The following is a 27,683-nucleotide window of genomic DNA, read 5'->3' as shown; positions in this document are numbered from 1 at the left end:
CTGTGGGTCTAGAATCACATGTAGGCCAGACCGGGTAAGGACGACAAATTTCCTTCCCTAAAGGACATTAGTTTTTTTTTTAAATATGTTTTATTGAATTTTTTTTCCCAAACAACAATTTTTCCCCTCTTACAAAGCAAACGCAACAATAACAATACAGACATTTTTAACAATACACAAGTATACCCCCTAAAGGACATTAGTGACCCAGATAGATTTTTACAACAATCAACAATAGTTTCATGGTCATCATTAGACTTTTAATTCCAGATTTTTATTGATTTCAAATTTCACTATCTGCCGTGAACACTATCCTAGGTCTCTGAATTACTATCCAGTGAACATAGCACTACACCACCACCTCCCATCTCTACATCATTCAGCCCTCCTTTCACTGTCTTTAAATTATCAGACTGCTGGATGACCAGAAATGTTCTCTAAATATTGGGAATCGTCCCAGGTTCGATCCCTGCTTGGGTCACTGTGTGGAGTCTGCACGTTCTCCCTGTGTCTGTGTGGGTTTCCACCGGGTGCTCCGGTTTCCTCCCACAAGTCCCGAAAGACGTGCTTGTTAGGTAATTTGGACATTCTGAATTTCCCCTCAGTGTACCTGAACAGGCGCCGGAATGTGGTGACTAGGGGCTTTTCACAGTAACTTCATTGCAGTGTTAATGTAAGTCTACTTGTGACAATAAAGATTATTATTATTATTTTCAACCACTCTTAGGATGCTTTTTGTGTCTTCTACTGTGAAGACAGATACAAATAATTGTTCAAAGCCTCTGCCATTTCCTTGTTACCCATTATTCATTCCACAGTCTCACCCTGTAGAGGGACCAATGCTCTCTTTAGCTACTCACTTCCTCTTTTTATATACTTGAAGAAGATTTTACTGTCTGTATATTTCTCATTTGTCGTTTTTGTTTTTTGCAAAGATCCAACATCCGAGTTAATGTTGGAGTTGGGAATGCTGCTTGCTGGGGCCTGTGATTCTATTATGGGTCAATTCACTTCTGTAAAGAGCAGCTCTGACTCTAAATCATTTGCCTTGTGTTCCTTTGAAAAGAGAGGGAAAGCATTGTATCTGATTTCCCTCTGAGTTTCGAGAATGCAGTGCAAGAGATCTCTTGGGTAGCAGGCCAAGAGGAAGAAATTGGCGATGAAATGATGTCGAGCTCCAAATGGGATTGACGAATGTGATATAAAATAGTTACTTTAGAGATATTAGTTACTGTAATGTAGAGATAGGCCAGTCTCATCCTGGTGAGTTCACAGACAAAGGATTTCAGACCGCATGGCAAAGCAAGGAGGAGGTGTGTCCAGCTACGGAGGGGAAAAAGATGCTGGGTAATAGGGGGCCCGAGGAAGGGATTGGAAGTGAGCCAATTAGGATGTATGGCCAGGTCAGGAGGGGTATAGGATGACCTATGGGAATCGTGTATGTGAAACTTGATGCCATTTGTGTTATTAGTAGAGATCCCTTTGTCCTACAGACTCACTTGATTCCGGAGGTACAGAAAGCAAGATGTGTTTTGTACCGCTGTGAATTGAGACAGACTTGCAAGTCAAATAAAATAACTAATGCTGTACCTGCAAATCCATCTCGACTTTTATTGAGGCCAGACTGACGGGTAAAGAAATTTATGTTTTGTCAGGATGATTTTACAAAATAGCACTTGCTCAAGATCAAACTTGAAATTGATTTCAAGATCTTTGTTTCTTTTTCTTTTTTGTTTCTGGTCTTACAGCCTGATGGATCTTGCACGAGAAATGATTAGAGAATCTCTACCAATAAAATGCTTGGAAGCTGTGATCCTCGGGATGTATCCTTTTCCTTATGGACAAACTGGAAAAATAGGCTGCAGAAAATTGGAACTTACGGCCCACATTGGGGCAGCCAGGATTCTGGGTGGCCCAGTGCAGTTCGAGGAACAATCCTAGTCAAATCCAAGACTGCAGGAAGGAATTAGAAAGGGACTCCCTGCCACTCAGTCCTAGTCACACAACATAGAAACGGTGATGGTCCTCTGGATCCCCAGGGTGAGCTGTGGCATGTGGAAGTTACTTTAATTCTGACTTGAATATGAAGTTTCCAAGTCCAGACATCTTGGAGATTGCATTGCATGACCTCTTGCTTCCAGCTGCACTGTCCCATTGGTTAACCAACAGATTCATCCCATGCTGCTTCGCCTTCCCACCTTTCATCAGCTAATTGTTGACTGTTAATCAAACAGCTTTTGTTTCTCACAAACAAATAAATGTGATCTTAAGTTCCCCTCCAATTTTCTCCCTGAAAAGATGGTAGCAATGTCCTGGAGATAAATCTTCAATGCCTAAATAGTCTAAGAGGTTGTGTGTGTGAAATGCTCTGCCACCATACCAGGGGCCATTCAGCTGTCAGTCTGCCCTTGACTCTGACAGGACTAGTGTGTGTATGTGTTTTGTTTTAATAGTGCTTTATTTCCTTTCAGTCATCTTCATTCCTCTCTAGATTTTAGTGGGTTCTCGGCACCTTCTTCCCTAGCCCTCGCCTTGTGTGATCCCAGATGAAAAGTGTTTGATTGTGGACACTATCGCAGCCAAGCCCTGCCCTGCTGTCACCCAATGTCCAGACTTGGCCTGCATGGTGGTTAGCACTGCTGCATCTTAACTCCAGGGACCTGGTTCAATTTCTGCCTCGGCTGACTGTGTGGAGTTTGCACTTTCTCCCCTTGTCTGCATGAGTTTCCTCCGGGTGCCCCGGTTTCCTCCCACAGTCCAAAGATGTACAGGTTAGGTGGATTGGCCATGCTAAATTGTCCCTTAATGTCCAAAAGGTTAGGTGGGGTTACTGGGTTATGAGGATAGGGTGGAGGCGAAGGCTTAAGTAGGGTGCTCTTTCCAAGGCCAGTGCAAACTCGATGGGCCAAATAGCCTCCTGCGTTGTAAATTCTATGATTCCTGTGCACTTAATGGAACTCCGTATCTAGCTGTCAGAGATGCTGGTTCATTTTTCCTTTCAGGTCACTGAAGCAACTGTAATATCCACCCTCTAATGCCAGCTGAGATCAGTTAACTCCATGCAAAATGAGAATCACAGCATAATACAGTGCAGGAGAGGCCCTTTGTCCCATGGAGTCTGCCAGCTTACCAAATCCCATTTGCCAGCACTTGGCCCACAGTCCTGAATGCTATGTCGTTCCAAGTGTTCATCCAGGTACTTTTTAAAGGATATGAGCCAACCCCTCTACCACCCTCCCAGGCCCAAACCAGGCTTCCCTCATCTGTGGAATAGTTGCTAAAGACAGTGCATCTCAAATGCCATCAAATCATACGGCCACAATCATTTCCTCCTGCATGAAGAAGGGATTTAATTTCCAAAGACAGAGTACTTCTGTGGAAGATGGAACTTGTACATTCTGGATGTGCTGCACTCCAACAGAGCTGGGACCAATGTCCTTGTGAGAGCGATATGACACTGCATGATATAACATATACATTAAAAATCTGGAAGAAGGAACTTAAGGCACTGTTGCTAAGTTTGCCGATGATACAAAGATCTGTAGAGGGACAGGTAGTATTGAGGAAGCAGGCGGGCTGCAGAAGAACTTGGACAGACTAGGAGAGTGGGCAAAGAAGTGGCAGATGGAATGAAATGTGGAAAAGTGTGAGGTTAAGCACTTTGGAAGGAGGAATGGAGGCATAGACTATTTTCTTTTTTTTTTAATAAACATTTTATTGAGGTATTTTTGGTATTGTAACAATAACAAAATAAACAATGTACTTGAAACTAAAACATAGTGCAAAAGCCATCTCCCTTCCCTACAGGGCCCACCTTTAATAACCCCCTACTCTAAGCTAAATTACCCCCCCCCCCCCCCCCCCCCCCCTTCTGCTGACGATTGATTTTCCGCGAAGAAGTCGACAGATGGTTGCCACCTCCGGGCGAACCCTAACAGTGACCCTCTCAAGGCGAACTTGATTTTCTCCAAACAGAGAAAGCTAGCCATGTCCGATAGCCAGGTCTCCGACTTTGGGGGCTTTGAGTCCCTCCAAGCTAATAGTATCCGTCACCGGGCTACCAGGGAAGCAAAGGCCAGAACGTCTGCCTCTTTCTCCTCCTGGATTCCCGGGTGTTCCGACAACCCGAAAATCACCACCTCTGGACTCAGTGTTTTTAACACTGTGGACATGACATCTGCAAACCCCTGTCAAAATCCCTTAAGCTTCGGACATGTCCAGAACATGTGGACACGGTTCGCTGGTCCTCCCGCACATTTTGCACACCTGTCTTCCACCCCAAAGAATCTGCTCATCCGGGCCCCTGTCATGTGAGCCCGATGAACGACCTTGAATTGTATCAGGTTGAGCCTGGCACATGTTGCGGACGCGTTGACTCTACTCAACGCGTCCGCCCATAGACCACCCTCTATCCTCCCAGCTCCTCCTCCCACTTGCGCTTCAGCTCCTCGGTCTGCGTCTCCTCTGACCCCATAAGTTCCTTGTAAATGTCAGAGACGCTCCCTTCTCTTACCCACCCTCTGGAAACTACCCTGTCCTGAATCCCCCTTAGCGGTAGGAGCAGGAAGGTTGACACCTGTTTACGTAGGAAGTCCCGCACCTGCAGATACCTTTGTTTCCCCTCGCCAACCCAAACTTCTCCAGCGCCCTCATACTCGGAAAGCTCCCCTCTATAAACAGATCCCCCATCCTCTCAATCCCTGCTCTCCGCCATATCCGGAACCCCCCCCCATCCATATTTCCCGGGGCAAACCGGTGATTATTACTGATTGGGGACCAGACCAATGCTCCCTCTGCTCCCACATGTCTCCTCCATTGCCCCCAGACTCTCAGGGCCGCCACCACCACGGGGCAGGTGGAGTACCGTGCTGGCGGGAACGGCAGAGGCGCAGTTACCAATGCTCCCAAACTGGTGCCCTTGCAAGAAGCCGCCTCCATACGCTCCCATGCCGACCCCTCCTCCACCACCCACTTCCTGATCATAGCTATATTCCCAGCCAGTAATAGTTACGAAAATTTGGTAGCGCCAGCCCACCCTCTCCGCGACTCCGCTCAAGCAATCCTTCCTTACCCGCGGGGTCTTGCCCGCCCAAACAAAGCCAGTGATCACTTTATTGATCCGTTTAAAAAAGGACCATGGAATAAAGATGGGGAGACACTGAAACACGAACAGGAACCTCGGGAGGACCGTCATCTTCACCTTCTGCACCCTGCCAGCCAGTGACAATGGGAGCGTGTCCCATCTCCGAATATCGTCCTTCATTTGGTTTACTCGTCGGGCCAGATTTAATTTACGCAGCCGGTCCCATTCCCGCGCCACTTGAATGCCTAGGTACCTAAAGCTTCCCCCTACTAATCAAAATGGCAGCTCCCCCAATCGCCTCTCCTGTCCCCTCACCTGGACCGCAAACATCTCACTTTTCCCCATATTTAGCTTATATCCTGAAAACCGGCCAAATTCCCCTTGAATTCTCATGATTTCTTCCGTCCCCTATCGGGTCCGATACATACAGAAGCAGGTCGTCTGCATAGAGCGAGACTCGGTGCTCCACCCACCCCCCCGGACCAGCCCCTTTACGGCTCTCAGAGCAATTGCCAACGGCTCTATAGCTAGCGCGACAACAGTGGGCAGTCCGATGTTGTCCTATTCGTCCGTACGCTTGCCACAGGAGCCTGATCCAGCAACCTGACCCAGTCAATAAAGCCCCGCCCAAATCCGAACCGTCCCAGTACCTCCCACAGATAATCCCATTCTACCCGATCAAAAGCCTTTTCTGCATCCATTGCAATCACTACCTCCACCTCCCTACCTTGCGGGGGCATCATGATCACGTTTCACAACCTTCTCCTCTCTTACATTGGCCACCAACTGCCTACCCTTAACATACCCGTCTGTTCCTCCCCAATAACGTCCGGAACACAATCCTCAATCCTGGAGGACACAGTTTTGGCCAGCAATTTAGCATCCACATTCAACAGGGATATTGGCCTGCAGGACCCACACAGCTCCGGGTTCTTGTCCCGCTTCAGAATCAGCGAAATAGTGGCCTGTGACATCGTCGGAGGCAGCACCCCTCTTTCCATTGCCTCATTGAACATCCTCATCACTACCGGCCCCAATATCCCAGAGAACGTTTTATAAAACTCCACTGGGTACCCGTCCAGCCCTGAGGCTTTACCCGACTGCATGGCCTTCAAACCCTCCACTATCTCTTCCAACCCGATCGGGGCCTCCAGCCCTTCTACCAGCTCCCCGTCCACCTTTGGGAAATTCAGCCCCTCCAAGAAGTGCCTCATCCCCTCCACCCCCGTAGGGGGTTCCGACCTGTACAACCTACTGTAGAAATCCCTAAACGCCTTATTCACCCCTGCTGAATCTCCAACCAGGTTCCGATCTCCGTCATTTACTTTCCCAATCTCCCTGGCTGCCCCCCTCTTTCTAAGCTGCTGTGCAAGCATTCTGCTGGCCTTCTCTCCATACTCCTAGATCGCCCCCCCCCCTTTCTCAGCTGCTCCACCGCCCTCTCTGTGGTTAACAAGCCAAACTCCGCCTGTAGCCTCCGCCGTTCCCTTAAAAGCCCTGTCTCTGGGGTCTCCGCATACCTCCTATCGATCTGCAGTATCTCCTTTACCAGTCGGTCCGTCTCTGCCCTGTCCACCTTCTCCCTATAGGCCCGTATCGAGATCTGCTCCCCTCTGACCACCGCCTTCAGTGCTTCCCAGACCGCCGCTGCTGAAATTTCCCCCGTGTCGTTGACCTGCAGGTAGTTCTGAATACATTTCCTCAGCCGCTCGCACACCCCTTCGTCAGCCAAAAGTCCCACATCTAACCTCCAGTGCGGGCGCTGGTTACTGTCTTTACTAACCTGCAGGTCAACCCAGTGCGGAGCATGGTCTGAGATTGTGATCGCCGAGTACCCGTGTCCACCACCCCTGCCAGTAAGGCCCTGCTCAAAATAAAGAAATCAACCCGGGAGTACACTTTATGCACATGTGAGTAGAAGGCGAACTCCTTCACCCTCGGCTGCCCGAATCTCTATGGATCCACCCCCCCCACCCCATCTGCTCCATGAACCCTTTTAGTTCCTTTGCCATTGCTGGCACCCTGCCCATTTTCGAGCTTGACCGGTCCAAGCCAGGGTCAATAACTGTGTTGAAGTCTCCTCCCATGACCAGCCTGGTGCGAGTCCAGGTCCGGTATCTTCCCCAGCATCCTCTTTATAAACTCCACATCATCCCAATTTGGCGCATACACATTTACTAATACCAACTGCACCCCCTCCTGTTTCCCACTGACCATAATGTACCGACCTCCCACATCCGAGACTATTCAACCCGCCTCAAACACCACCCGCTTATTGATCAGGATCGCGACCCCTCTAGCCTTTGAGTCTAGTCCCGAGTGAAAGACCTGACTGACCCAGACTTTCCTCAATCTAATCTGGTCAGTTACTCTAAGGTGCGTCTCCTGCAACATTACCACATCTGCCTTCAGTCCCCTAAGATGCGCGAACACACGTGCCCTCTTGACCGACCCATTTAACCCTCAAACATTCCAGGTGATCAGCCTAGTTGGGGGGCTCATTGCCCCCCCCCCCCACCCCTTCGCCGATCAGCCATCCCCTTTTTTGGGCCCGCCTCCAGCCCATGCTCCATGCCTCCACTGGTCCACCCCCAGGCAGCCTCCGTCCCCAACCTCCTCTCTGTCCCTTAGCCCAAGTCCCTCACTTGTCAGCAGAACATTTACCCCCCCCCCCCCCCCCCCCCCCCACCCCACTAGTAACAACACTCTGGAACCCAACCCCTTTAATAAACCGAACATGTGCACACACCCACTGCGCCTCCGTGAGCTAGCCCACCCAGCGAGCTTGGTGGCCTCCATCCCTGTTGCCGGATAGTCTCCCACCTATTGTTCCCCCCCCACACTTATACAAACATACTCCAACATCAAACAATCCCCACACAATTGCCTGACAGAAAAACACCAAGATCTAAACAAGCACACCTCCATCCCCCAACAGTGCATATGAAAACCTTAACTCACTCAGCTCTACCGCTGGTCCCAAATCAATGCAAAAGGCATTACAAACAGCTTCCACAAAACAAGAAACTTTTTTTAAAAATGAACATTGCAGCAAAGTTCAAAAGTTCTCAGTCCACCACCAGTCCTTTCCTTTTCGCGAAGTCCAGCCCGTCCTCAGATGACTCAAAATAAAAGTGCTGTTCCTCGTGCGTGACCCAGAGACGGGCCGGATACAACAGTCCAAACTTCACCTTTTTCCACAAAAGGATCGACCTAATCTGGTTGAAGCTGCTCTTCTCCTGGTCACCTCAACGCTCCGGTCTTGGCAAACCCGCAGGATACTGTTGTCCCACTTACAGATCCGTGTCTGCTTGGCCCACTGTAGAATGCGCTCCTTATCCAAGTACCTGAGGAATCTCACCACCATTGCCCTCGGGGGGGGGGGGGGGGGGGGGGGGGGTGGGGGGGGGTCTCCCATTCGCAGATTCCTCGTGAGTGCTCTGTGAGCCCTGTCCACCTCCAAGGGCCCATCCCCAGCAGCTTCTCAAACATTTCTGCGATGTATGCCCCAGGGTCTCCACCTTCTCCTGGAGCTTCTTTTGCTGGTCTCTCAGCATCCCTACCTCCAACTCCACCACAGTTTGATTTTCCTCCTGCTCAGCCAGCGCCTTCTCTACCTTCTGGATCGCCCGATCTTGGGCGTCCAATCTAAGCTCCAGCCTCTCAATTGACTCTTTTATCGGGTCCAAGCAGTCCCGTTTCTGCTTAGCAAAGCTTTCCTGAATAACTTGCATCAGCTGCTCCGTTGACCGCTGGGTCGACAAACCAGAGGTCCGGTCCTCCGCCATGCTGTCTCCCGCTGCAGCTTCAGCCCAAGCCTTCTCTGTCTTTCTGTTTCTGCCTTTACAAGCACTTCTAGTCCTTCTCTCCATGCACCGATGTGGGAATTCAGTACACAATTGCCTCTGTCATCAGTTTTACAATTCAAGTCCAGTAGAAAATTGGAGATAAAGGTCCAAAAGTCCAACCAGAGCGGGAGTCACCAAATGTGCGACTTACTCCTTCATAGCCGCCACCGGAAACCCAGCATAGACTATTTCCTAAATGGGGAAATGCTCAGGAAATCAGAAGCACAAAGGGACTTGGGAGTCCTTATTCAAGATTCTCTTAACGTTAATGTGCAGGTTCAGTCGGCAGTTAAGAAGGCAAAAGAAATCTTAGCATCCATGTTGAGAGAGCTAGAATACAAGAGCAGGGATATACTTCGGAGGCTGTATAAGGCTCTGGTCAGACCCCATTTGGAGTATTGTGAGCAGTTTTGGGCCCCGTATCTAAGGAAGGATGTGCTGGCCTTGAAAGGGTCCAGAGGAGGTTCACAAGAATGATCCCTGGAATGAAGAGCTTGTCATATGAGGAATGGTTGAGGATTCTGGGTCTGTACTCGTTGGAGTTTAGAAGGATGAGGGGGGATCTTATTGAAACTTACAGGATACTGCGAGGCCTGGATAGAGTGGACATGGAGAAGATATATCCACATGTAGGAAAAACTAGAACCAGAGGACACCATCTCAGACTAAAGGAACGATCCTTTAAAACAGAGATGAGGAGGAATTTCGTCAGCCAGAGGGTGGTCAAACTGTTCCTTTAAACATCCAAAAGACTTCACCTTCAAAAACAGACATGAGGTTACATTCAATATATTCATAGTCTTTAGATTTGCAGACATCCACAGACCAGCTCTGTGTTTTCTTCCTGCAGCTCTCAGCAAAACACACAGACACTCCCAGCTTTCTCCTCAAACTGCATTTCTCCTTTCAAGCAGCTCACATAAAAACAGCCAGGCACTTTTTAGCTGCTCTCTCTCAAAACTGAAACTAAAACTTCAAAATGGCCAAGCTGAACCCAGCTCCACCCACCCTCTGACATCACTGCATTTCTTAAAGGTACATTGCTTAAATATCCATTTCTTGAAGGTACTCTCAAATGACACCACACCTCCACCCTATCCCCGTAACCCCACCTAATCTTTTTGGACACTTCAGGGCAATTTATCATGGCCAATCCACCTAACCGGCGCAACTTTGGACTGTGGGTGGAAACCAGAGCACCCGGAGGAAACCCACGCAGACACGGGGAGAACGTGCAGACACCGCACAGACAGTGACCCAAGCCGGGAATCGAACCTGGGACCCTGGAGCTGTGAAGCAACTGTGCTAACCACTGTGCTACCGTGTTCACCCCCCGCCATGGTAGAATAGTGATGATGTTATTGGATCAGTGATCCAGAGGCCTTGGACATGAGCTCAAATCTCTCCACAGCAGCCTAGAGATTTTAAATTCAATTAATAAATCTGGAATAAAACAATCGTCTCAGTCATGATGATCATTAAACTATGGGATTGTAGTTTAAAAAAACACATCTGGTTGGCTAATATTTTCCATAGAAGGAAATCTGCCATCTTGACGCTACATGTGTCTCCAGACCCACGGGCAGGTGATTGACTTTCAAATTCCCTCTGCAAACCACTCCATAATATCAAGCAGCACAAAAAAGTTAAGAATAAAACTGGACTGACCACACAGCACTAGCCTGGGCACCAGAGGGCATACTCTGCTCAGTCGACCTTGCAAAGTCCCCTCACTAACATCTGGGACTTTACAAAAATTGCAGAGCGGTTTCACAGACTAGGGCTGCACAGTGGATAGCACCGCTACCTCACCAAGGTAGGGACCCAGGTTTACAGCCTCGGTTCACTGTCTGTGTGGAGTCTGCACGTTCTCCCCATGTCTCCGAGTGTCCCAGTTTCCTCCCACTGTCCAAAGATGTGCAGTTTAGGTGGATTGGCCATGATAAATTGCCCTTTAGAGTCCAAAGGTTAGATGGGCTTATTTGATTACAGGGATAAAGTGGGGGAGTGGGCCGAGGTCGGGTGCTCTTCCAGAGGGGCGGTGCAGACTCAACGGACCATATGGCCACCTGCACTGTGGGGTTTCTATGATTATATGACTAGTCAAGCAACACCTTAATAGTCATACTGGTAGAATCATTGTTTTCAGACTTCCAGTTGTGGCATGGAGGAGGAGGTCATGCACGAGATAGCTCCTGCCCGGGTACTTGTTTTTTGGTCCTTTTTGCCCAGTTTCCAGGGTTTTTTGGCAGTGAAATCCTACCCATTTGAAAGTAGTAGAAGCCTTCTGGTGAAGAATGTCAAAAAAGGCTAGGAGGGGTTACGGAGATCGGGTGGGGCTCTTTCAGAGGGTTGGTGCAGACTTGATGGGCCGAATGGCCTCCTTCTTCACTGTCGGGAGTCTCTGATGATAACCCTATTTGTGTGACCCTGTCCCAGAGCTCTTGGTGAACAGGAAGAAGCTGCAAACACAGTTGGATCTGTTGTCTATAGGAAAGGTGGTGAGCCAGTTAATAATCTTTAAATCTTTTATTATTGTGACAAGTAGGCTTACATTACCACTGCAATGAAGTTAGTGTGAAAATCCCCCAGTCGCCACATTCCGGCGCCTGTTCGGGTACACGGAGGGAGAATTCAGAATGTCCAATTGGATACTGGCCAGGGTGTTTGCGGTAAGGCTGGAGCCCTGGCTCCCTGAGGTGATTGCGGAGGATCAGACAGGTTTTGATAAGGGTCAGCAATTATCAGCCAACACCCAGCGGCTGTTGAATGTTGTTCTATCCCTGTCCATTGAGCCCGAGCTGGTGGTGATTGATAGGGTGGAGTGGAGGTACCTTTGTGAAGTTTTGGAGAGATACAGTCTAGGGTCAAAATTGATTTTGTGGTAGCGGTTATTGCATAGGACCCCCTTGGCTAGTGTTCGGACCAACACTTTGTGTTCGGGATACTTCCAATTGAAAAGGGGGACAAGACAGGGGGGTCTGATGTGTGTGCCCCCCCCCCCCCCTCCTATTTGTGTTAGCGATTGAACCTGTAGCTATTGCTTTGAGGACTTTGGGTGAGTGGAAGGGGCTAAAGAGGGGAAGGTGGAACATTGGGTGTCCCTATAGGCTGATAATTTGCTGTTTTATGTTACGGACCCAGTCGCCACAATGGGTGAAATAATGGAACTACTGAAGAGCTTTGGTTCTTCTCGGGATACAAGTTGAATCTGGAAAAGAACAAGGGGGCAATTCTCCGAGCCCCGCGCCAGGCCGGAGAATCGCCGCAACCGTGCCCCGACGCCGCCGCGCGATTCTCCGAGGTGCGGAGAATTGACACCATTTGCGCCGGCGTGGCACCAGCCGCGGGCCGCTGAAATCGGCGGGGCCGCCGATTCTACGGCCCAAATGGGCCGAGCGGCCGCGCCGATATGACAGAGTCCCACCGGCGCCGTTCACCCCTGGTCGCTGCCGGCGGGAACTCTGCAGGAACGGTCGGGGGGCGGCCTTTGTGGGGGGGGTGCTCCTTCACCCGAGGGCGCCGCCGATGGGGTCTGGCCCGCGATCGGAGCCCACCGATCGGCAGGCCAGCCTCTTCCCCCCCCCCCCCCCCCCCACACACACACACACACACCCCTGGGTCTACTTTCTGGCGTGGCCGGTCCCTGAACCCCGACCCCATGTTGAGTTGGGGCCGGCGCACTAAAGAAATCCCCCGCGCATGCGCAGGTTGGCGTGGCGCCCATTTGGCACCGCGAAAGGAGGCTGGAGCGGCGTGAACCGCTCCAGCGCCGTGCTGGCCCCCTTTGGGGGCCAGAATCGGTCGTACCCGGGACCGGTTCGCGCCATCGTGAAACGCGACGGCGCGAACACTTGTGCTCCATATTGGAGAATCGCCCCCCAAGTATTTTCTGGTTAATCTCCCAGGAAGGGGAGCCAGCTTGGGCGTGTTGCCTTTTCTCTTGGCCAGCTCTAGCTTCAGGTATCAGGTGGCACACGATTGGGCCCGGCTCCATAAATTGAACTATGCAAGCCTGGTGAGTGAGGTTAAGTCTGATTTGCAAAAGTGGGATAACATTCCCCTGTCCTTGGTGGGGAGGGTCCAGTCTATTCAAATGAATATTCTCCCAAGGCTTTTGTTTCCTTCTTAACGTCTTTATGTTTTTCTCCTTAAACTTTTTTTTATGAGGGTTAGTATGTTGATCTAATCCTTTATATGGACAGACAAAACCCCAAGGACCCGCGGGCAGTTCTTCAAAGGGACAGACAGTCGGAGGCATTGCCGAATTTTCTTTTTTAATAACTGGCGGACAATGCTGAGAAGGTGCTGGGGTGGTGCAATGACCCCGGTTCCATATGGGGACAGGTAGAGGTGAAGTTGTGTAGGGCACCTTGTCTGGGTACACTGGTGACGGCCTCACGGCCTCCGGAAGGTATTCCTCGAACCCGGCGGTCGTGTCCACTTTAAGGACATGGAGACAATTCAGACTGCACTTTCAAGTTTAGATTTGTATCGAGGATGGCCCCTATATGTACCAGTCACCAATTTGAGCTGTTGAGACACGACACCCGGTTTGAGGGGTGGGAAGGGGCTGGTGAGATTTGGGGATTTGTTTGTGGAAGGACGGTTTGCCACCTTGGAGGAATTATCAGCTAAGTTTAGGATTTGGGGGCCGAATGCATTCAGGTGCCTCCAGATAAGGAATTTTGTATGAGGGGCATTCCCGACATTTCCCATCACACCAGGCAGCACGGTGGCGCAGTGGTTAGCACTCTGCCTCACGGAGCTGAGGACCCGAGTCCGATCCCGGCCCCGGGTCACTGTCCATGTGGAGTTTGAACATTTCCCACGTGTCTGCGTGGGTCTCACCCCCACTCTAAAGATGTGCAGGGTAGATGGATTGGCCACGCTAAATTGCCCCTTAATTGGAAAAAAAAAAATTAAAATTCCAGTCACACCGCCAACGTCTCTGCTGGCGAGGATCCTTTAGCTAACGGAGTTGGAGGAGGGTAACACATCTGGCATTTACGGACAGATTCTGTCAGAGGATTCCAACCCAATGGATGAGGTGAAGTGTGAGAGGGAGTTACGACCTATAGTGGATGATGAGGTGTGGAATGAGGCCCTTCGGAGGGTGATGTCCACGTCTTCATGTGCGCAGCTTGGGCTGGTCCAGCATAAGGTAGTGTATAGGACGCACTTGGCCAAAGCTCAGATGAGTGGCTTCTTTCCAGAGGTAGAGGTCAGGTGCGAACGGTGTTCCATGGGGCCGGCCAACCGCACACACGTGTTTGATTTGATTTGATTTATTATTGTCACATGTATTAGTGTACAGTGAAAAGTATTGTTTCTTGCATGCTGTACAAACAATGCACACCGTACATAGGGAAGGAAGGAGAGACTGCAGAATATAATGTTACAGTTATAGCAAGGTGTAGAGAAAAGATCAACTTAATACGAGGTAGGTCCATTCAAAAGTCTGATGGCTGTCGGGAAGAAGCTGTTCTTGAGTCGGCTGGTACGTGACCTCAAACGTTGGTATCTTTTTACTGACGGAAGTAGGTGGAAGAGAGTATGTCCGGGGTGCGTGGGGTCCTTAATTATGCTGGCTGCCTTTCTGAGGCAGCGGGAATTATTGATAGAGTCAATGGATGGGAGGCTGGTTTGCGTGATGGACTGGGCTACATTCACGACCTTTTGTAGTTTCCTGTGGTCTTGGACAGAGCAGGATCCATACCAAGCTGTGATACAGCCAGAAAGAATGCTTTCTGTGGTGAGGGTCGTAGCTGACATGCCAAATTTCCTTAGTCCTCTGAGAAAGTAGAGTCGTTAGTGGGCTTTCTTAACTATAGTGTCGGCATGCGGGGACCAGGGCAGGTTGTTGGTGATCTGGACACCCAAAAACTTGAAGCTCTCGACCCTTTCTGCTTCGTTCCCATTGATGTAGAAAGGGGCATGTTCTGGTCTTGTCGCAAACTGGTAAGATTTTCCATTAGAATCGTGTTGGTGATTCTGAACATTCATCTGTAGCCTTGTCCTCTGGTGGCTATTTTGGGGGCATCGGACTTGCCGGGGCTGCAAACGGGGATGAGGGAAGATGTCCCTGGCTTCGCCTCGTTAATTGCCCAGAGGTGTGTTCTGCTGGGGTGGGGGTCTTCTACTCCGCTCAGCACCTCAGTCTGGCTGGGTGACCTAATGGAATTCTTGTATCTGGAGAAAGTCAAGTTCACCGTTAGGGGGTGGGTTGAGGGATTCTCCCGGAGATGGCAGCCATTCATTCCCTACTTTAAGGAATTAGTCACCGTCAGTGGCTGGGGGGGATGTTTTGGGTTTTTATCTCTCTTTGTGGATGAGGTGTGTACGTTGGTTCAGTTTTTGTTATGTTGGTTTTGTGTAACATTTTGGTTTTGGGTAATGTGGGCATGGTTAAAAAATTTATTGTAAATGGAAAATCTTTAATAACATTTTTTTTTTAAAAGAATCATTGCTTTCACCCTACCAACCTTTCACCCTACCAACCTTTCACCCTACCAACCTTGGGTATGTCCTGTCTCACCAATACAGTGATATACACTGGGAAGGGGGTGGTCCTGGGAATCCTTAGCATTGACTCTGGATGTTTCATGGCATTGTGGGCAAGTACACCTCCTGCTGATTGAATCACGTGGGCATCGCCCCCCCCTCTCAATGCTGGGCCCCTTGATCAGGGAACTGAGTGCCTTTGACTGAGGGCCACCCTCTGGGAGCCAGCAAACATACCCACATGGGTTTGCTTTCCGTGCTCCCAAATAGTGAGCTCCAACTCGCTGGGAAAATGGGAAGGCCATCCATGGGCTCTCCTCTCATGGACTTAATTGGAGTGGAGACAGGAAGGCAGCAGGGTTCCTACCCATCACCATCCCAGCTGATTAAATGTCCCCCGCCACCACCGGGAAGGGCATTAAATTCCACCCTCAGTGTCCCAAAACTCTGCTGATGACCAGTCATGTACTTTTTCCTTGATGTTTGTGGTCAGTTACCTCACCAACAGCATGCCTGGAGTAGAGAGATTTCCCATCAGCTTCAAAACTCAATTCTCAGGTAATTACTTCCGTCACATAGTGCTCGGAATCCACTACGCTGGACGATTTGGAACGTTGGGTATGAGTCGGCGTGAGGACCTGATGTTCAAACCCCCAGTGTGCAGGACTTTAATTGACCTCATCTTAGAGTTTGAGAGTTCCTACAGAAAGTGCTGGCACACACTGAAGAAAGTCAAGATTGGACAGTATGTGTCCCATGACCCCCACAGTGTGGAGCAGATCGAGTGGAAGCATTCAGTTCTTGACATAGAGAAGCTGAGCCGTGAGGAGCTGAGGAAGGAACTGGAGAGGCACACCCGGGACATGCGGCTAAAGGTAAGGGAATGGGAATGGCTGAGAATCCTTGTGGTGCTTGAGAAGCAGAGTTAACTCCTTCGGGGAGTTGGAGAGCAGCATTGTAAGGAACTAGGAGTGGATCCCCAGCCTTCAGGTGGTCAGGGGATACTGCACAAGTTTGGAGAAGCTGATTTAATATTAACGGGGAGAGAATAAGATGTAAAATAGTGTACAGCACTTTGTTGATTTGGTTTCACAGGGGGAGGTGTTTCTCCTTGCTGGGCATGCTTAGTGGAAGGAGAAGTCTAGCGGCAAATAGCATCCCCAAATTGCCTCAATCGCGCTGAAACCTCACTTTGGGGAGGGAGATGAACCTGAGAGAGAGAGAAGGTGCCCGTACTTGCTTGAAAGCCGGGGGGTGGGGGGGAGTAAACATCACGTATTACTGCCAGACTTCACAACAGCTTGATGTCCCTGCTTCAGCCTGGAAAATCAATGACATCTCGGTTTTTCCCTGCCTAATTGCTGCAGGTTGTGAAGGGAGCAGCCATGCCATCATCCCCTACCCGCGAGAGAAAGAAGGATTCATCATCACCCCACCGCGGTCAGTCCAGTCCACATCGCAGGAATGGCCGCAGTGACAGACGGTAAGAGCCCTCAATAGGCTAGCTGCAGGGGAACAGGCCTGTCCAATTAATCTCTCCATTAAATACAAACTGCAATAGCCTCTCAATCTGCACTGTTAGACCTATGTGTCCTCCACAATTAATGATGTGACCCTGTGCTCCTAATTAAACCCACGCTGTGCCTTGGTACCCTGGGTCACTCTGACTGAGGGGAGAATGTTTTGTTTCCATGGCGCTTCTCTTTTTTTCACAAATTGCTCATGTATCTATTCGCTGTTCGCAACTCTACACCATTCGACTGTTACTCCAGCATCATACAGGGGATAGATAGAATTGCGATAGCGAAGAGCAAAAAGCATTTGCACAACTTTCAACTTGGCACAAATGTGATAACCAATTGCCAGCTGATCAAACGTGTGCTTTTTCTGAACAAGATAGACAGATGGTCAACACTACCAACAGAAACCTCAATCAGATGGGAACAGTTGAGGTTACAAAGGAAGGGTCAAGAATAGGTTATGACTGCGAGAAATGATTGTATTTTGAGTAAAGCTTCACTGCCCGGTTCAACAGCCAGAATTGCAAGATTGCTTCAATGCCAGTCACTGTCAATTAATCTTTCAAAGGCACAACCATACAGCCAGTGTGACAACAATCTCCAAATTCAGTACTGACATGAGGAGCTAGTTACAACATTCTTGAAAGTTGGCTTAACAGTAGAACTCCTTGACAGCTTTTCTCTTTACCTTTTGTAAAAAATGTGATGGTTATTTTAATAAGGACACGGGAAGCGTGTCCCAGGTCCCGATTCTGTTCTTCTTTTCTGTTTTATTTTTTATTTTTTAAATATAAGGCGGGAACCGGAAGTTCAACCCGCGGACTTCTGGGAAGGTCCCCCCCCCCAACCAATAAATTCTGGTGGAGAGGAAACCCGAGACACTACACGTGTAGTGTCTCCCACCCGCCCTCCTCCTCTAACCTAATAATAAGACCCATTGGTGTGAGGTAAGTGCCATATTATATTATTTTTTATTTTATTTATTTATTAACCAGAACTTGGTTGGAAGTTAGAGGGATGGCAGGGAAGGTAGTGCAATGTTCCTCCTGCAGGATGTTTGAGGTGAGGAATGCAGTTAGTGTCCCTGCTGATTTTACCTGCAGGAAGTGCAGCCATCTCCAGCTCCTCCAAGACCGAGTTAGGGAACTGGAGCTGGAGTTGGATGAACTTCGGATCATTCGGGAGGCAGAGGGGGTCATAGATAGCAGCTTCAGGGAATTAGTTACACCAAAGATTGGAGATAGATGGGTCACTGTAAGAGGGACTGGGAAGAAGCGGTCAGTGCAGGGATCCCCTGCAGTCGTTCCCCTGAGTAACAAGTATACCGCTTTGGATACTTCTGGGGGGGGGGGACTTACCAGGGGTAAGCCATGGGGTACGGGCCTCTGGCACGGAGTCTGTTCCTGTTGCTCAGAAGGGAAGGGGGAAGAGGAGCAGAGCATTAGTAATTGGGGACTCGATAGTCAGGGGCACAGATAGGAGATTTTGTGGGAGCTAGAGAGACTCACGTTTGGTATGTTGCCTCCCAGGTGCAAGGGTACGTGATGTCTCGGATCGTGTTTTCCGGGTCCTTAAGGGGGAGGGGGAGCAGCCCCAAGTCGTGGTCCACATTGGCACTAACGACATAGGTAGAAAAGGGGACAAGGATGTCAGGCAGGCTTTCAGGGAGCTAGGATGGAAGCTCAGAACTAGAACAAACAGAGTTGTTATCTCTGGGTTGTTGCCCGTGCCACGTGATAGTGAGATGAGGAATAGGGAGAGAGAGCAATTAAACACGTGGCTACAGGGATGGTGCAGGCGGGAGGGATTCAGATTTCTGGATAACTGGGGCTCTTTCTGGGGAAGGTGGGACCTCTACTGACAGGATGGTCTACATCTGAACCTGAGGGGCACAAATATCCTGGGGGGGGAGATTTGTTAGTGCTCTTTGGGGGGGTTTAAACTAATGCAGCATGGGCATGGGAACCTGGATTGTAGTTTTAGGGTAAGGGAGAATGAGAGTATAGAGGTCAGGAGCACAGATTTGACTTCGCAGGAGGGGGCCAGTGTTCAGGTAGGTGGTTTGAAGTGTGTCTACTTCAATGCCAGGAGTATACGAAATAAGGTAGGGGAACTGGCAGCATGGGTTGGTACCTGGGACTTCGATGTTGTGGCCATTTCGGAGACATGGATAGAGCAGGGACAGGAATGGTTGTTCCAGGTTCCGGGGTTTAGGTTGTTGCTCTTTCTAGCTTTAGTCCATTTGCTCTGTTTAGGTCACCTTTGCTCATGAGTCGCCAGGTATCTTTATGATACCGCCACGTGGTTCAAGTTCAGGTTATGATTAATAATACAGCACACCGCTTAGTAAGGATTAAAACAACGGTCATTTATTATACACAACAAGCAATATTAATACCCTAATACTACTATTTATATAATAAACCTATCACTACTGGCCAATACTTAACTTAGGAAGAGCCCACCAGGTCAGGGAAACGAATGGCTTGTCCAATCAAATCTGGCCCGCGGGATTCAAAAGGCTGCTACAGGTCGGTGGCTAGGTGTCTCTACCGGGTAGCGATCGTTGGATTCAAACTTACGGTACACGGTGGCTGGTCTTGCGAAGGTCTCGAGCAGGCGAAGATGAGAGAGAGAGAGATCTGAACCTGGACCCTCACTTTTATAGGGCCCACGGGCTTCCCGCCTCCCGGGGCGACCCTTGACCCTGAGTCCCAAGTGATTGGATTCTGTCCCCAGTCTCTGGGGTCGATGTGTCCAATGGTGAGGCGATTCCTCGATCGGGGGGTGATCGCTCACCTGTCTTTGTTTCGCCACTGCAGGCGCCGACAGGTCTGGCCCAGTATTCAAGTGCTAATATGTTGCAATTGTTCCCGGGGATAGCCGATTTAACTGTGGATGTCTGAGTAGATTAGGTGTAAACAGTCCTGAATGAAACTGTGGATACATGGGTTGATGGGCTGTTGATAGCCCTGAGTATCGATCTGGGCTACGTTCCCCCAGCTGAAGCTGCAAACCTGTCTGCAGCTGCCTGCTTGTGTCTTTTTGGCTGCCTTTCCCAGCAGTCTTTCGGGTTAGCCGTTTTAAACTGGGTTTTGGCCAGATTAATCGGAACGCAGCCATTTTACATGGCTACAAGGTGTTTTAGTAAGCTCAGGGAAGGAGGCAAAAGAGGGGGAGGTGTGGCGCTGCTAGTCAAGAACAGTATTACGATTGCGGAGAGGATGCTAGATGGGGACTCTTCGTCCGAGGTAGTATGGGCTGAGGTTAGAAACAGGAAAGGAGAGGTCACTCTGTTGGGAGTTTTCTATAGGCCTCCAAATAGTTCTAGGGATGTAGAGGAAAGGATGGCGAGGATGATTCTGGATAAGAGCGAAAGAAACAGGGTAGTTATTATGGGAGACTTTAACTTTCCAAATATTGACTGGTAAAGATATAGTTCGAGTACATTAGATGGGTCATTTTTTGTACAATGTGTGCAGGAGGGTTTCCTGACACAATATGTTTTTAAAAAAATTTTTATTAAAGGTTTTCATAAAATATCAATAACTAAATGAGAAAGAAAAAAGAACCCAACAGGGTTAAGTACAAAACACAATCTAAAACAGCAACCCCCCAAACCCCTCCCCCCCCGTACATAAATAATAAATTAACATTAACACCCCGACTTAACACCACAGGTGTATACACCCCCTCAGACCCTCCAGTGCAAATAACATAAACAAAAATAAAGTAAACCCCCCCCCCCCCCACACCCCCCGAGCTGCTGCTGCCATTGACCAATGTCTAGTGTTCTGCCAGAAAGTCTAAGAACAGTTGCCACCGCCTAAAGAACCCTTGTACCGACCCTCTCAAGGCAAATTTCACCCTCTCCAATTTAATAAACCCCGCCATATCGCTGATCCAGGATTCCACGCTTGGGGGCCTCGTATCTTTCCACTGAAGGAGAATCCTTCGCCGGGCTACCAGGGACGCAAAGGCCAGAATTCCGGCCTCTTTCGCCTCCTACACTCCCGGCTCCTGTGCCACCCCAAATATTGCGAGCCCCCAGCCCAGTTTGACCCTGGATCCTACCACCCTCGACACCGTCCTCGCTACGCCCTTCCAAAATCCCTCCAGCGCTGGGCATGCCCAGAACATATGGGTGAGATTTGCTGGGCTCCCTGAGCACCTAACACACCTGTCCTCACCCCCAAAGAACCTGCTCATCCTTGTCCCGGTCACGTGTGCCCTGTGCAGCACCTTAAACTGTATGAGGCTGAGCCTCGCACATGAAGAGGGAAGAGTTCACCCTCCCTAGGGCATCTGCCCACGTCCCCTCTTCGATCTCCTCTCCCAACTCCTCCTCCCACTTACCTTTCAACTCCACCACCGAGGCCTCCTCCTCCTCCTGCATCACCTGGTAAGTTTCCGAGATCTTCCCCACTCCCACCCACCCCCCCGAGAGCACCCTGTCCTGTACTGTGTGTGGCAGTAGCCGTGGGAATTCCACCACCTCCCGTCTGGCAAACGCCCTTACCTGTAAGTACCTGAAGGTGTTCCCCGGGGGGGAGCCCGTACTTCTCCTCCAGCTCACCCAAGCTCGCGAACTTCCCGTCCACAAACAGGTCCCCCAACTTTCGTATGCCTGCCCTGTGCCACCCCGAAAACCCTCCACCTGTTCTTCCTGGGGCAAACCGGTGGTTCCCCCGTAATGAGGTCCACGCCGAGGCCCTAACTTCCCCCCTATGCCGCCTCCACTGCCCCCAAATTTTTAGGGCCGCCACCACCACCGGGCTCGTGGTATACCTCCTTGGAGGGAGTGGCAGCGGTGACGTTGCCAGCGCCCCCAGACTCGTACCCACGCAGGACGCCGTCTCCAGCCTCTTCCATGCAGCCCCCTCCATCACCCACTTGCGCACCATTGTCGCATTGGCGGCCCAGTAGTACCCACAGAGGTTGGGCAGCGCTAGCCCCCCCCTATCTCTACTCCGCTCCAGGAACAAACTTCTCACCCTCGGAGTCCCTCGCGCCCACACAAACCCCATTATACTCCTGTTAACCCGCCTGAAAAAAGCCTTCGGGATAAACACGGGGAGGCACTGGAACAGGAACAAAAACCTTGGGAGCACCGTCATTTTGATTGACTGCACCCTACCCGCCAGGGACAGCGGCAACGCGTCCCACCTCTTGAACTCCTCCTCCATTTGCTCCACCAGCCTTGTAAAGTTAAGCCTATGCAGGGCCCCCCAGTTCCTGGCCACCTGGACCCCCAAATATCTGAAACTCCTCTCCGCCCTTTTTAGTGGGAGCTCGCCAATCGCCCTCTCCTGGTCCCCAAGCTGAACTACGAACAGCTCGCTCTTCCCCACATTGAGCTTGTACCCCGAAAAGTCCCCGAATTCCCTAAGCATCCTCATTACCTCTGGCATTCCTCCCACCGGGTCCGCCACATACAGCAGCAGGTCGTCCGCATAAAGCAACACCCTATGCTCCTCCCCACCCCGCACCAATCCTCCAGTTCCTCGACTCCCTCAGTGCCATAGCCAAGGGTTCAATCGCCATTGCAAAGAGCAGGGGGGACAGGGGACACCCCTGTCTCGTCCCTCGGTGCAACCGAAAGTACTCGGACCTCCTCCTATTTGTGGCCACACTCGCCATCGGGACCTCGTACAACAGCCTAACCCACCTGACAAATCCCTCCCCAAACCCGAACCTCTTCAGCACCTCCCACAGGTACCCCCACTCTACCCTATCGAAGGCTTTCTCAGCGTCCATCGCCACCACTATCTCCGCCTCCCCCTCCCTCACCGGCATCATGATAACGTTCAAAAGCCTCCGCACATTCGCGTTCAACTGTCTCCCCTTCATAAACCCCGTCTGGTCTTCATGGATGATCTGCGGCACACAATCCTCAATCCTCGTGGCTAAGACCTTCGCCAGCACCTTGGCATCTACATTTAGCAAGGAAATCGGTCTGTAAGACCCACATTGCAGGGGATCCTTGTCCCGCTTCAGGATCAAGGAGATCAGTGCCCCGGACATCATCGGGGGTAAAGCCCCCCCCCTCCCTTGCCTCATTAAAGGTCCTAACAAACAGCGGGCCCAACAGGTCCATATATTTTTTATAGAACTCGACCGGGAAATCGTCCGGCCCCGGTGCCTTCCCCGCCTGCATGCTTCCTATCCCTTTGATCAGCTCCTCCAGCCCAATCGGGGCCCCCAGTCCCGCCACCAGTCCCTCTTCCACCTTTGGAAACCTCAATTGGTCCAGGAAACGGCCCATCCCTCCCTCCTCCCGTGGGGGCTCGGATCGGTACAATTCCTCGTAGAAGTCCCTGAAGACCCCATTGATGCCAACCCCACTCCGCACCACGCTCCCTCCCCTGTCCTTAACTCCCCCGATCTCCCTAGCTGCGTCCCGCTTCCGAAGCTGATGCGCCAGCATCCGGCTTGCCTTTTCCCCATACTCATAGACCGCCGCCTGGGCCTTCCTCCACTGCACCTCCGCCTTCCTGGTGGTCACCAGGTCGAATTCGGCCTGGAGGCTGCGCCTCTTCCTCAACAATCCTTCCTCAGGTTCTTCCGCATACCTCCTGTCTACCCTCACCATCTCCCCCACCAGCCTCTCCCTCTCCCCCCGCTCCCTCCGCTCCTTGTGGGCCCTGATGGAGATCAGCTCTCCCCTCACCACCGCCTTCAGTGCCTCCCATACCATCCCCACTCGGACCTCCCCGTTGTCGTTGGTCTCCAAGTACCTCTCTATACTTCCTCGGACCCGCTCGCTCACCTCCTCGTCCGCCAACAGCCCCACCTCCAAGCGCCACAGCGGGCGCTGGTCCCTCTCCTCCCCCATCTCCAAGTCCACCCAATGCGGGGCGTGGTCCGAAATGGCTATTGCCAAATACTCAGTATTCTCTACTCTCGCTATCAGCGCCCTACTCAAAATGAAAAAGTCGATTCGAGAATAAGCCTTATGGACATGTGAGAAGAATGAAAATTCCCTAGCTCCCGGCCTTGCAAATCTCCAAGGGTCCACCCCTCCCATTTGGTCCATAAATCCCCTCAACACTCTAGCCGCCGCCGGCTTCCTACCCGTCCTAGACCTGGAGCGATCCAGTGCAGGATCCAACACCGTGTTAAAGTCTCCCCCCATTATCAGGCCCCCCACTTCCAAGTCTGGGATCCGACCCAACATACGCCGCATAAAACCCGCATCGTCCTAGTTCGGAGCCTACACATTGACCAGTACCACCCTCTCTCCCTGCAACTTACCACTTACCATTATGTACCTACCGCCATTATCTGCCACAATGCTCGACGCCTCGAATAACACCTTCTTTCCCACCAAGATTGCCACCCCTCGATTTTTGGCATCTAGCCCCGAGTGAAACACCTGACCTACCCACCCTTTCCTCAGTCTTACCTGGTCTGCCACCTTCAGGTGTGTCTCCTGGAGCATAACCACTTCCGCCTTGAGCCCCTTCAGGTGCGCGAACACGCGGGCCCGCTTAACCGGCCCATTCAGTCCCCTTACATTCCAGGTTATCAGCCGGATTAGGGGCCTACCGCCCCCCTCCCCCGCCGACTAGCCATGACCCCTCCTCGGCCAGCCACGCGCCCGCACCCCACACCCGGCCCGTTCCCCACAGCGGCATACCCCCGTCATGGCCCACCCCACTCGCTCCAGCTCCTCCTTGATCTTAGCAGCAGCAACTCGATTCCCCCCCCCCGGCTAGGACCCATCCTAGCTGGTTTACTCCCCCCATTGCACTTCCGCAAGTCAGCTGACTCCTGCTGACCCCGGCCACTCCCGCCTCCCCTTCGACTCCTCCCATTGTGTGGCACACCCTCCTCTCCCGCTCCCCATTCACAGGCTCTCCCCCTCCGTTCTAAGCGCGGGAAACAATCCTCGCTTCCCCGCCCCGGTCCCGCCCCCCCCCCCCCCCCCCCATTCTTCGGCGCGGGAAAAAAATCCCGCGCTCTCCACCTACCAGGCCCCGCCACCAACCAAAACAGTGCCCAACCCGCCCCATCCACCCTCCCCAACCCGAAAGAGAAAAACACAGAGAAAAAGAAACCCAAAACAATGCAAAGGCCCCCCCCCACCCCCCGAACCAAAAATAGGCATAACACATCCACCGCAGTCCCCAATCGCCCATCCCGACCCTCAGTCTGTGTCCAGCTTCTCGACCTGAACAAAGGCCCTCGCCTCCTCCGGAGACTCAAAATAATGGTGCCGGTCCTTGTAGGTAATCCCACAATCGCGCCGGCTGCAACATGCCAAACTTCACCCCCTTCCTGTGCAGCACCGCCTTCGCTCGATTGTACCCGGCCCTCCTCTTCGCCACCTCCGCAATCCAGTCCTGATATATCCGAACCTCCGCGTTCTCCCACCTGCTGCTCCTCTCCTTCTTGGCCCACCTGAACACACACTCCCAATCGACGAACCGATGGAACCGCACCAGCACCGCCCGCGGAGGCTCGTTAGCCTTGGGCCTCCTCGCCAGCACTCTATGGGCCCCTTCCAGCGCCAGGGGCCCCTGGAAGGACCCCGCTCCCATCAGCGAGTTTAACATGGTGACCACATAGGCCCCCACGTCCGGCCCCTCCAGCCCCTCCGGGAGGCCCAGAATCCGCAGATTCTTCCGCCTCGACCGATTCTCCATCTCCTCGAACCGCTCCTGCCATTTCTTGTGGAGCGCCTCGTGCGCCTCCACCTTTACCGCCAGAGCTGAGATCTTGTCCTCATTGTCAGAGATCTTTTGTTGAGCCTCTCGGATCGCCACCCCCTGGGCCGTCTGTGTCTCCAGCAGCTTATCAATAGAAGCCTTCATCGGCTCTAGCAGGTCCTTTTTAATCTCTCTGAGGCAGCGCTGGATACCCTCCTGTTGCTCCTCCGCCCACTGCCTCCACGCTGCCTGGTCTCCGCCCGCTGCCATTTTGTCCTTCTTCCCTCCCTTCTTCTGGTCCACCACCACCTTTTTTGTCGCCCCGCTCCTAGTTAAAGCCATATACTGACGGGGAACTATTATTAACTCCTTCCCACACCGGGAAACGTCGAAAAAGTGCCCTTGGGGGCCCTGAAAAGAGCCCAAAAGTCTCGAGAGGGAATACTTTTGGCAGTGTTCGCTTCACCAATCTGCCCCAAAATGTCCGTGGAAACTCCTGAAAAAGGTCTAAGTGTCCGTTCCAGACGGGAGCTGCCGAATGCGTGACCTACTCCTCCATGGCCGCCACCGGAAGCCTCGTCCCTGCTTCTTCAGTGGCCCTGGTGAGATCTTTTCACAGTTGTTCCCTCTGCTGTTAGAATTCACTTTTGATAAGGTCCTCAGGTCAGTTTGCAGCTTTAAGCTTGCCCTTCCCCCGCTTGCATGCTGGAAGGGGCCCTGTTTATCCTGTTGCAGCCAAATCTTCCACTGCTTCTGCCGGGCCTGGCAGCCAAAAGACACAACACTCCTGGGGGACACTGTCAGGGGAATGCTGCAGTCTTCTTCCCACAGTGGGAAATGTCAAACAAATGCCGTGGGGGCCCTGTAAAAGAGCCCAAAGGTCCGTTCCAAGCGGGAGCTACCGAACGTGCGACCTAGCTCTGCATAGCCGCACCCGGAAGTCTCCCTGACACAATATGTTGACAGGCCAACAAGAGGCCAGGCCACATTGGATTTGGTTTTGGGTAATGAACCAGGCCAGGTGTTAGATTTGGAGGTAGGTGAGCACTTTGGGGACAGTGACCACAATTCGGTGACGTTTACGTTAGTGATGGAAAGGGATAAGTATACCCCGCAGGGCAAGAGTTATAGCTGGGGGAAGGGCAATTATGATGCCATTAGACATGACTTGGGAGGGGTAGGTTGGAGAAGTAGGCTGCAAGTGTTGGGCACACTGGATATGTGGAGCTTGTTCAAGGAACAGCTACTGCGTGTTCTTGATAAGTATGTACCGGTCAGGCAGGGAGGAAGGCGTCGAGCGAGGGAACCGTGGTTTACCAAAGAAGTGGAATCTCTTGTTAAGAGGAAGAAGGAGGCCTATGTGAAGATGAGGTGTGAAGTTTCAGTTGGGGCACTTGATAGTTACAAGGTAGCGAGGAAGGATCTAAAGAGAGAGCTAAGACGAGCAAGGAGGGGACATGAGAAGTATTTGGCAGGTAGGATCAAGGAAAACCCAAAAGCTTTCTTTCGGTATGTCAGGAATAAAAGAATGACTAGGGTAAGAGTAGGACCAGTCAAGGACAGGGATGGGAAGTTGTGTGTGGAGTCTGAAGAGATAGGCGAGATACTAAATGAATATTTTTCGTCAGTATTCACTCAGGAAAAAGATAATGTTGTGGAGGAGAATGCTGAGACCCAGGCTATTAGAATAGATGGCATTGAGGTACGTAGGGAAGAGGTGTTGGCAATTCTGGACAGGCTGAAAATAGTTAAGTCCCCGGGGCCTGATGGGATTTATCCTAGGATTCTCTGGGAAGCCAGGGAAGAGATTGCTGGGCCTTTGGCTTTGATTTTTATGTCATCATTGGCTACGGGTGCTCCGGTTTCCTCCCACAGACCAAAGATGTGCAGGTTAGGTGGATTGGCCATGATAAATTGCCCTTTGTGTCCAAAATTGCCCTTAGTGTTGGGTGGGGTTACTGGGTTATGGGGATAGGGTGGAGGTGTTGACCTTGGCTAGGGTGCTCTTTCCAAGGGCCGGTGCAGACTCGATGGGCCGAATGGCCTCCTTCTGCACTGTAAATTATATTAAGTCAGT

The 27,683-nt window shown here is 51.3% G+C and overlaps 1 protein-coding gene across 2 annotated transcripts in view; it reads left to right on the top strand.

Annotated features, from left to right (window-relative positions):
• Window positions 1-27,683, top strand: part of vash1 (vasohibin 1) — a 95,072-nt gene that overhangs the window by 47,550 nt on the left and 19,839 nt on the right. The window contains exons 4-6 of one of the 2 annotated variants that reach the window (XM_072494415.1): window positions 1,749-1,823; window positions 15,929-16,310; window positions 16,803-16,918. In XM_072494415.1, coding sequence (XP_072350516.1) covers window positions 1,749-1,823; window positions 15,929-16,310; window positions 16,803-16,918 — 573 coding nt within the window. The remainder of the gene's footprint in view (window positions 1-1,748; window positions 1,824-15,928; window positions 16,311-16,802; window positions 16,919-27,683) is intronic. The other variant, XM_072494422.1, reaches the window with a different exon arrangement.

Source organism: Scyliorhinus torazame, chromosome 2, assembly GCF_047496885.1.
Source record: "Scyliorhinus torazame isolate Kashiwa2021f chromosome 2, sScyTor2.1, whole genome shotgun sequence".
In the NCBI taxonomy this organism is placed as follows: Eukaryota; Metazoa; Chordata; class Chondrichthyes; order Carcharhiniformes; family Scyliorhinidae; genus Scyliorhinus; species Scyliorhinus torazame.
This window is presented reverse-complemented; position numbering and strand designations above follow the sequence as displayed.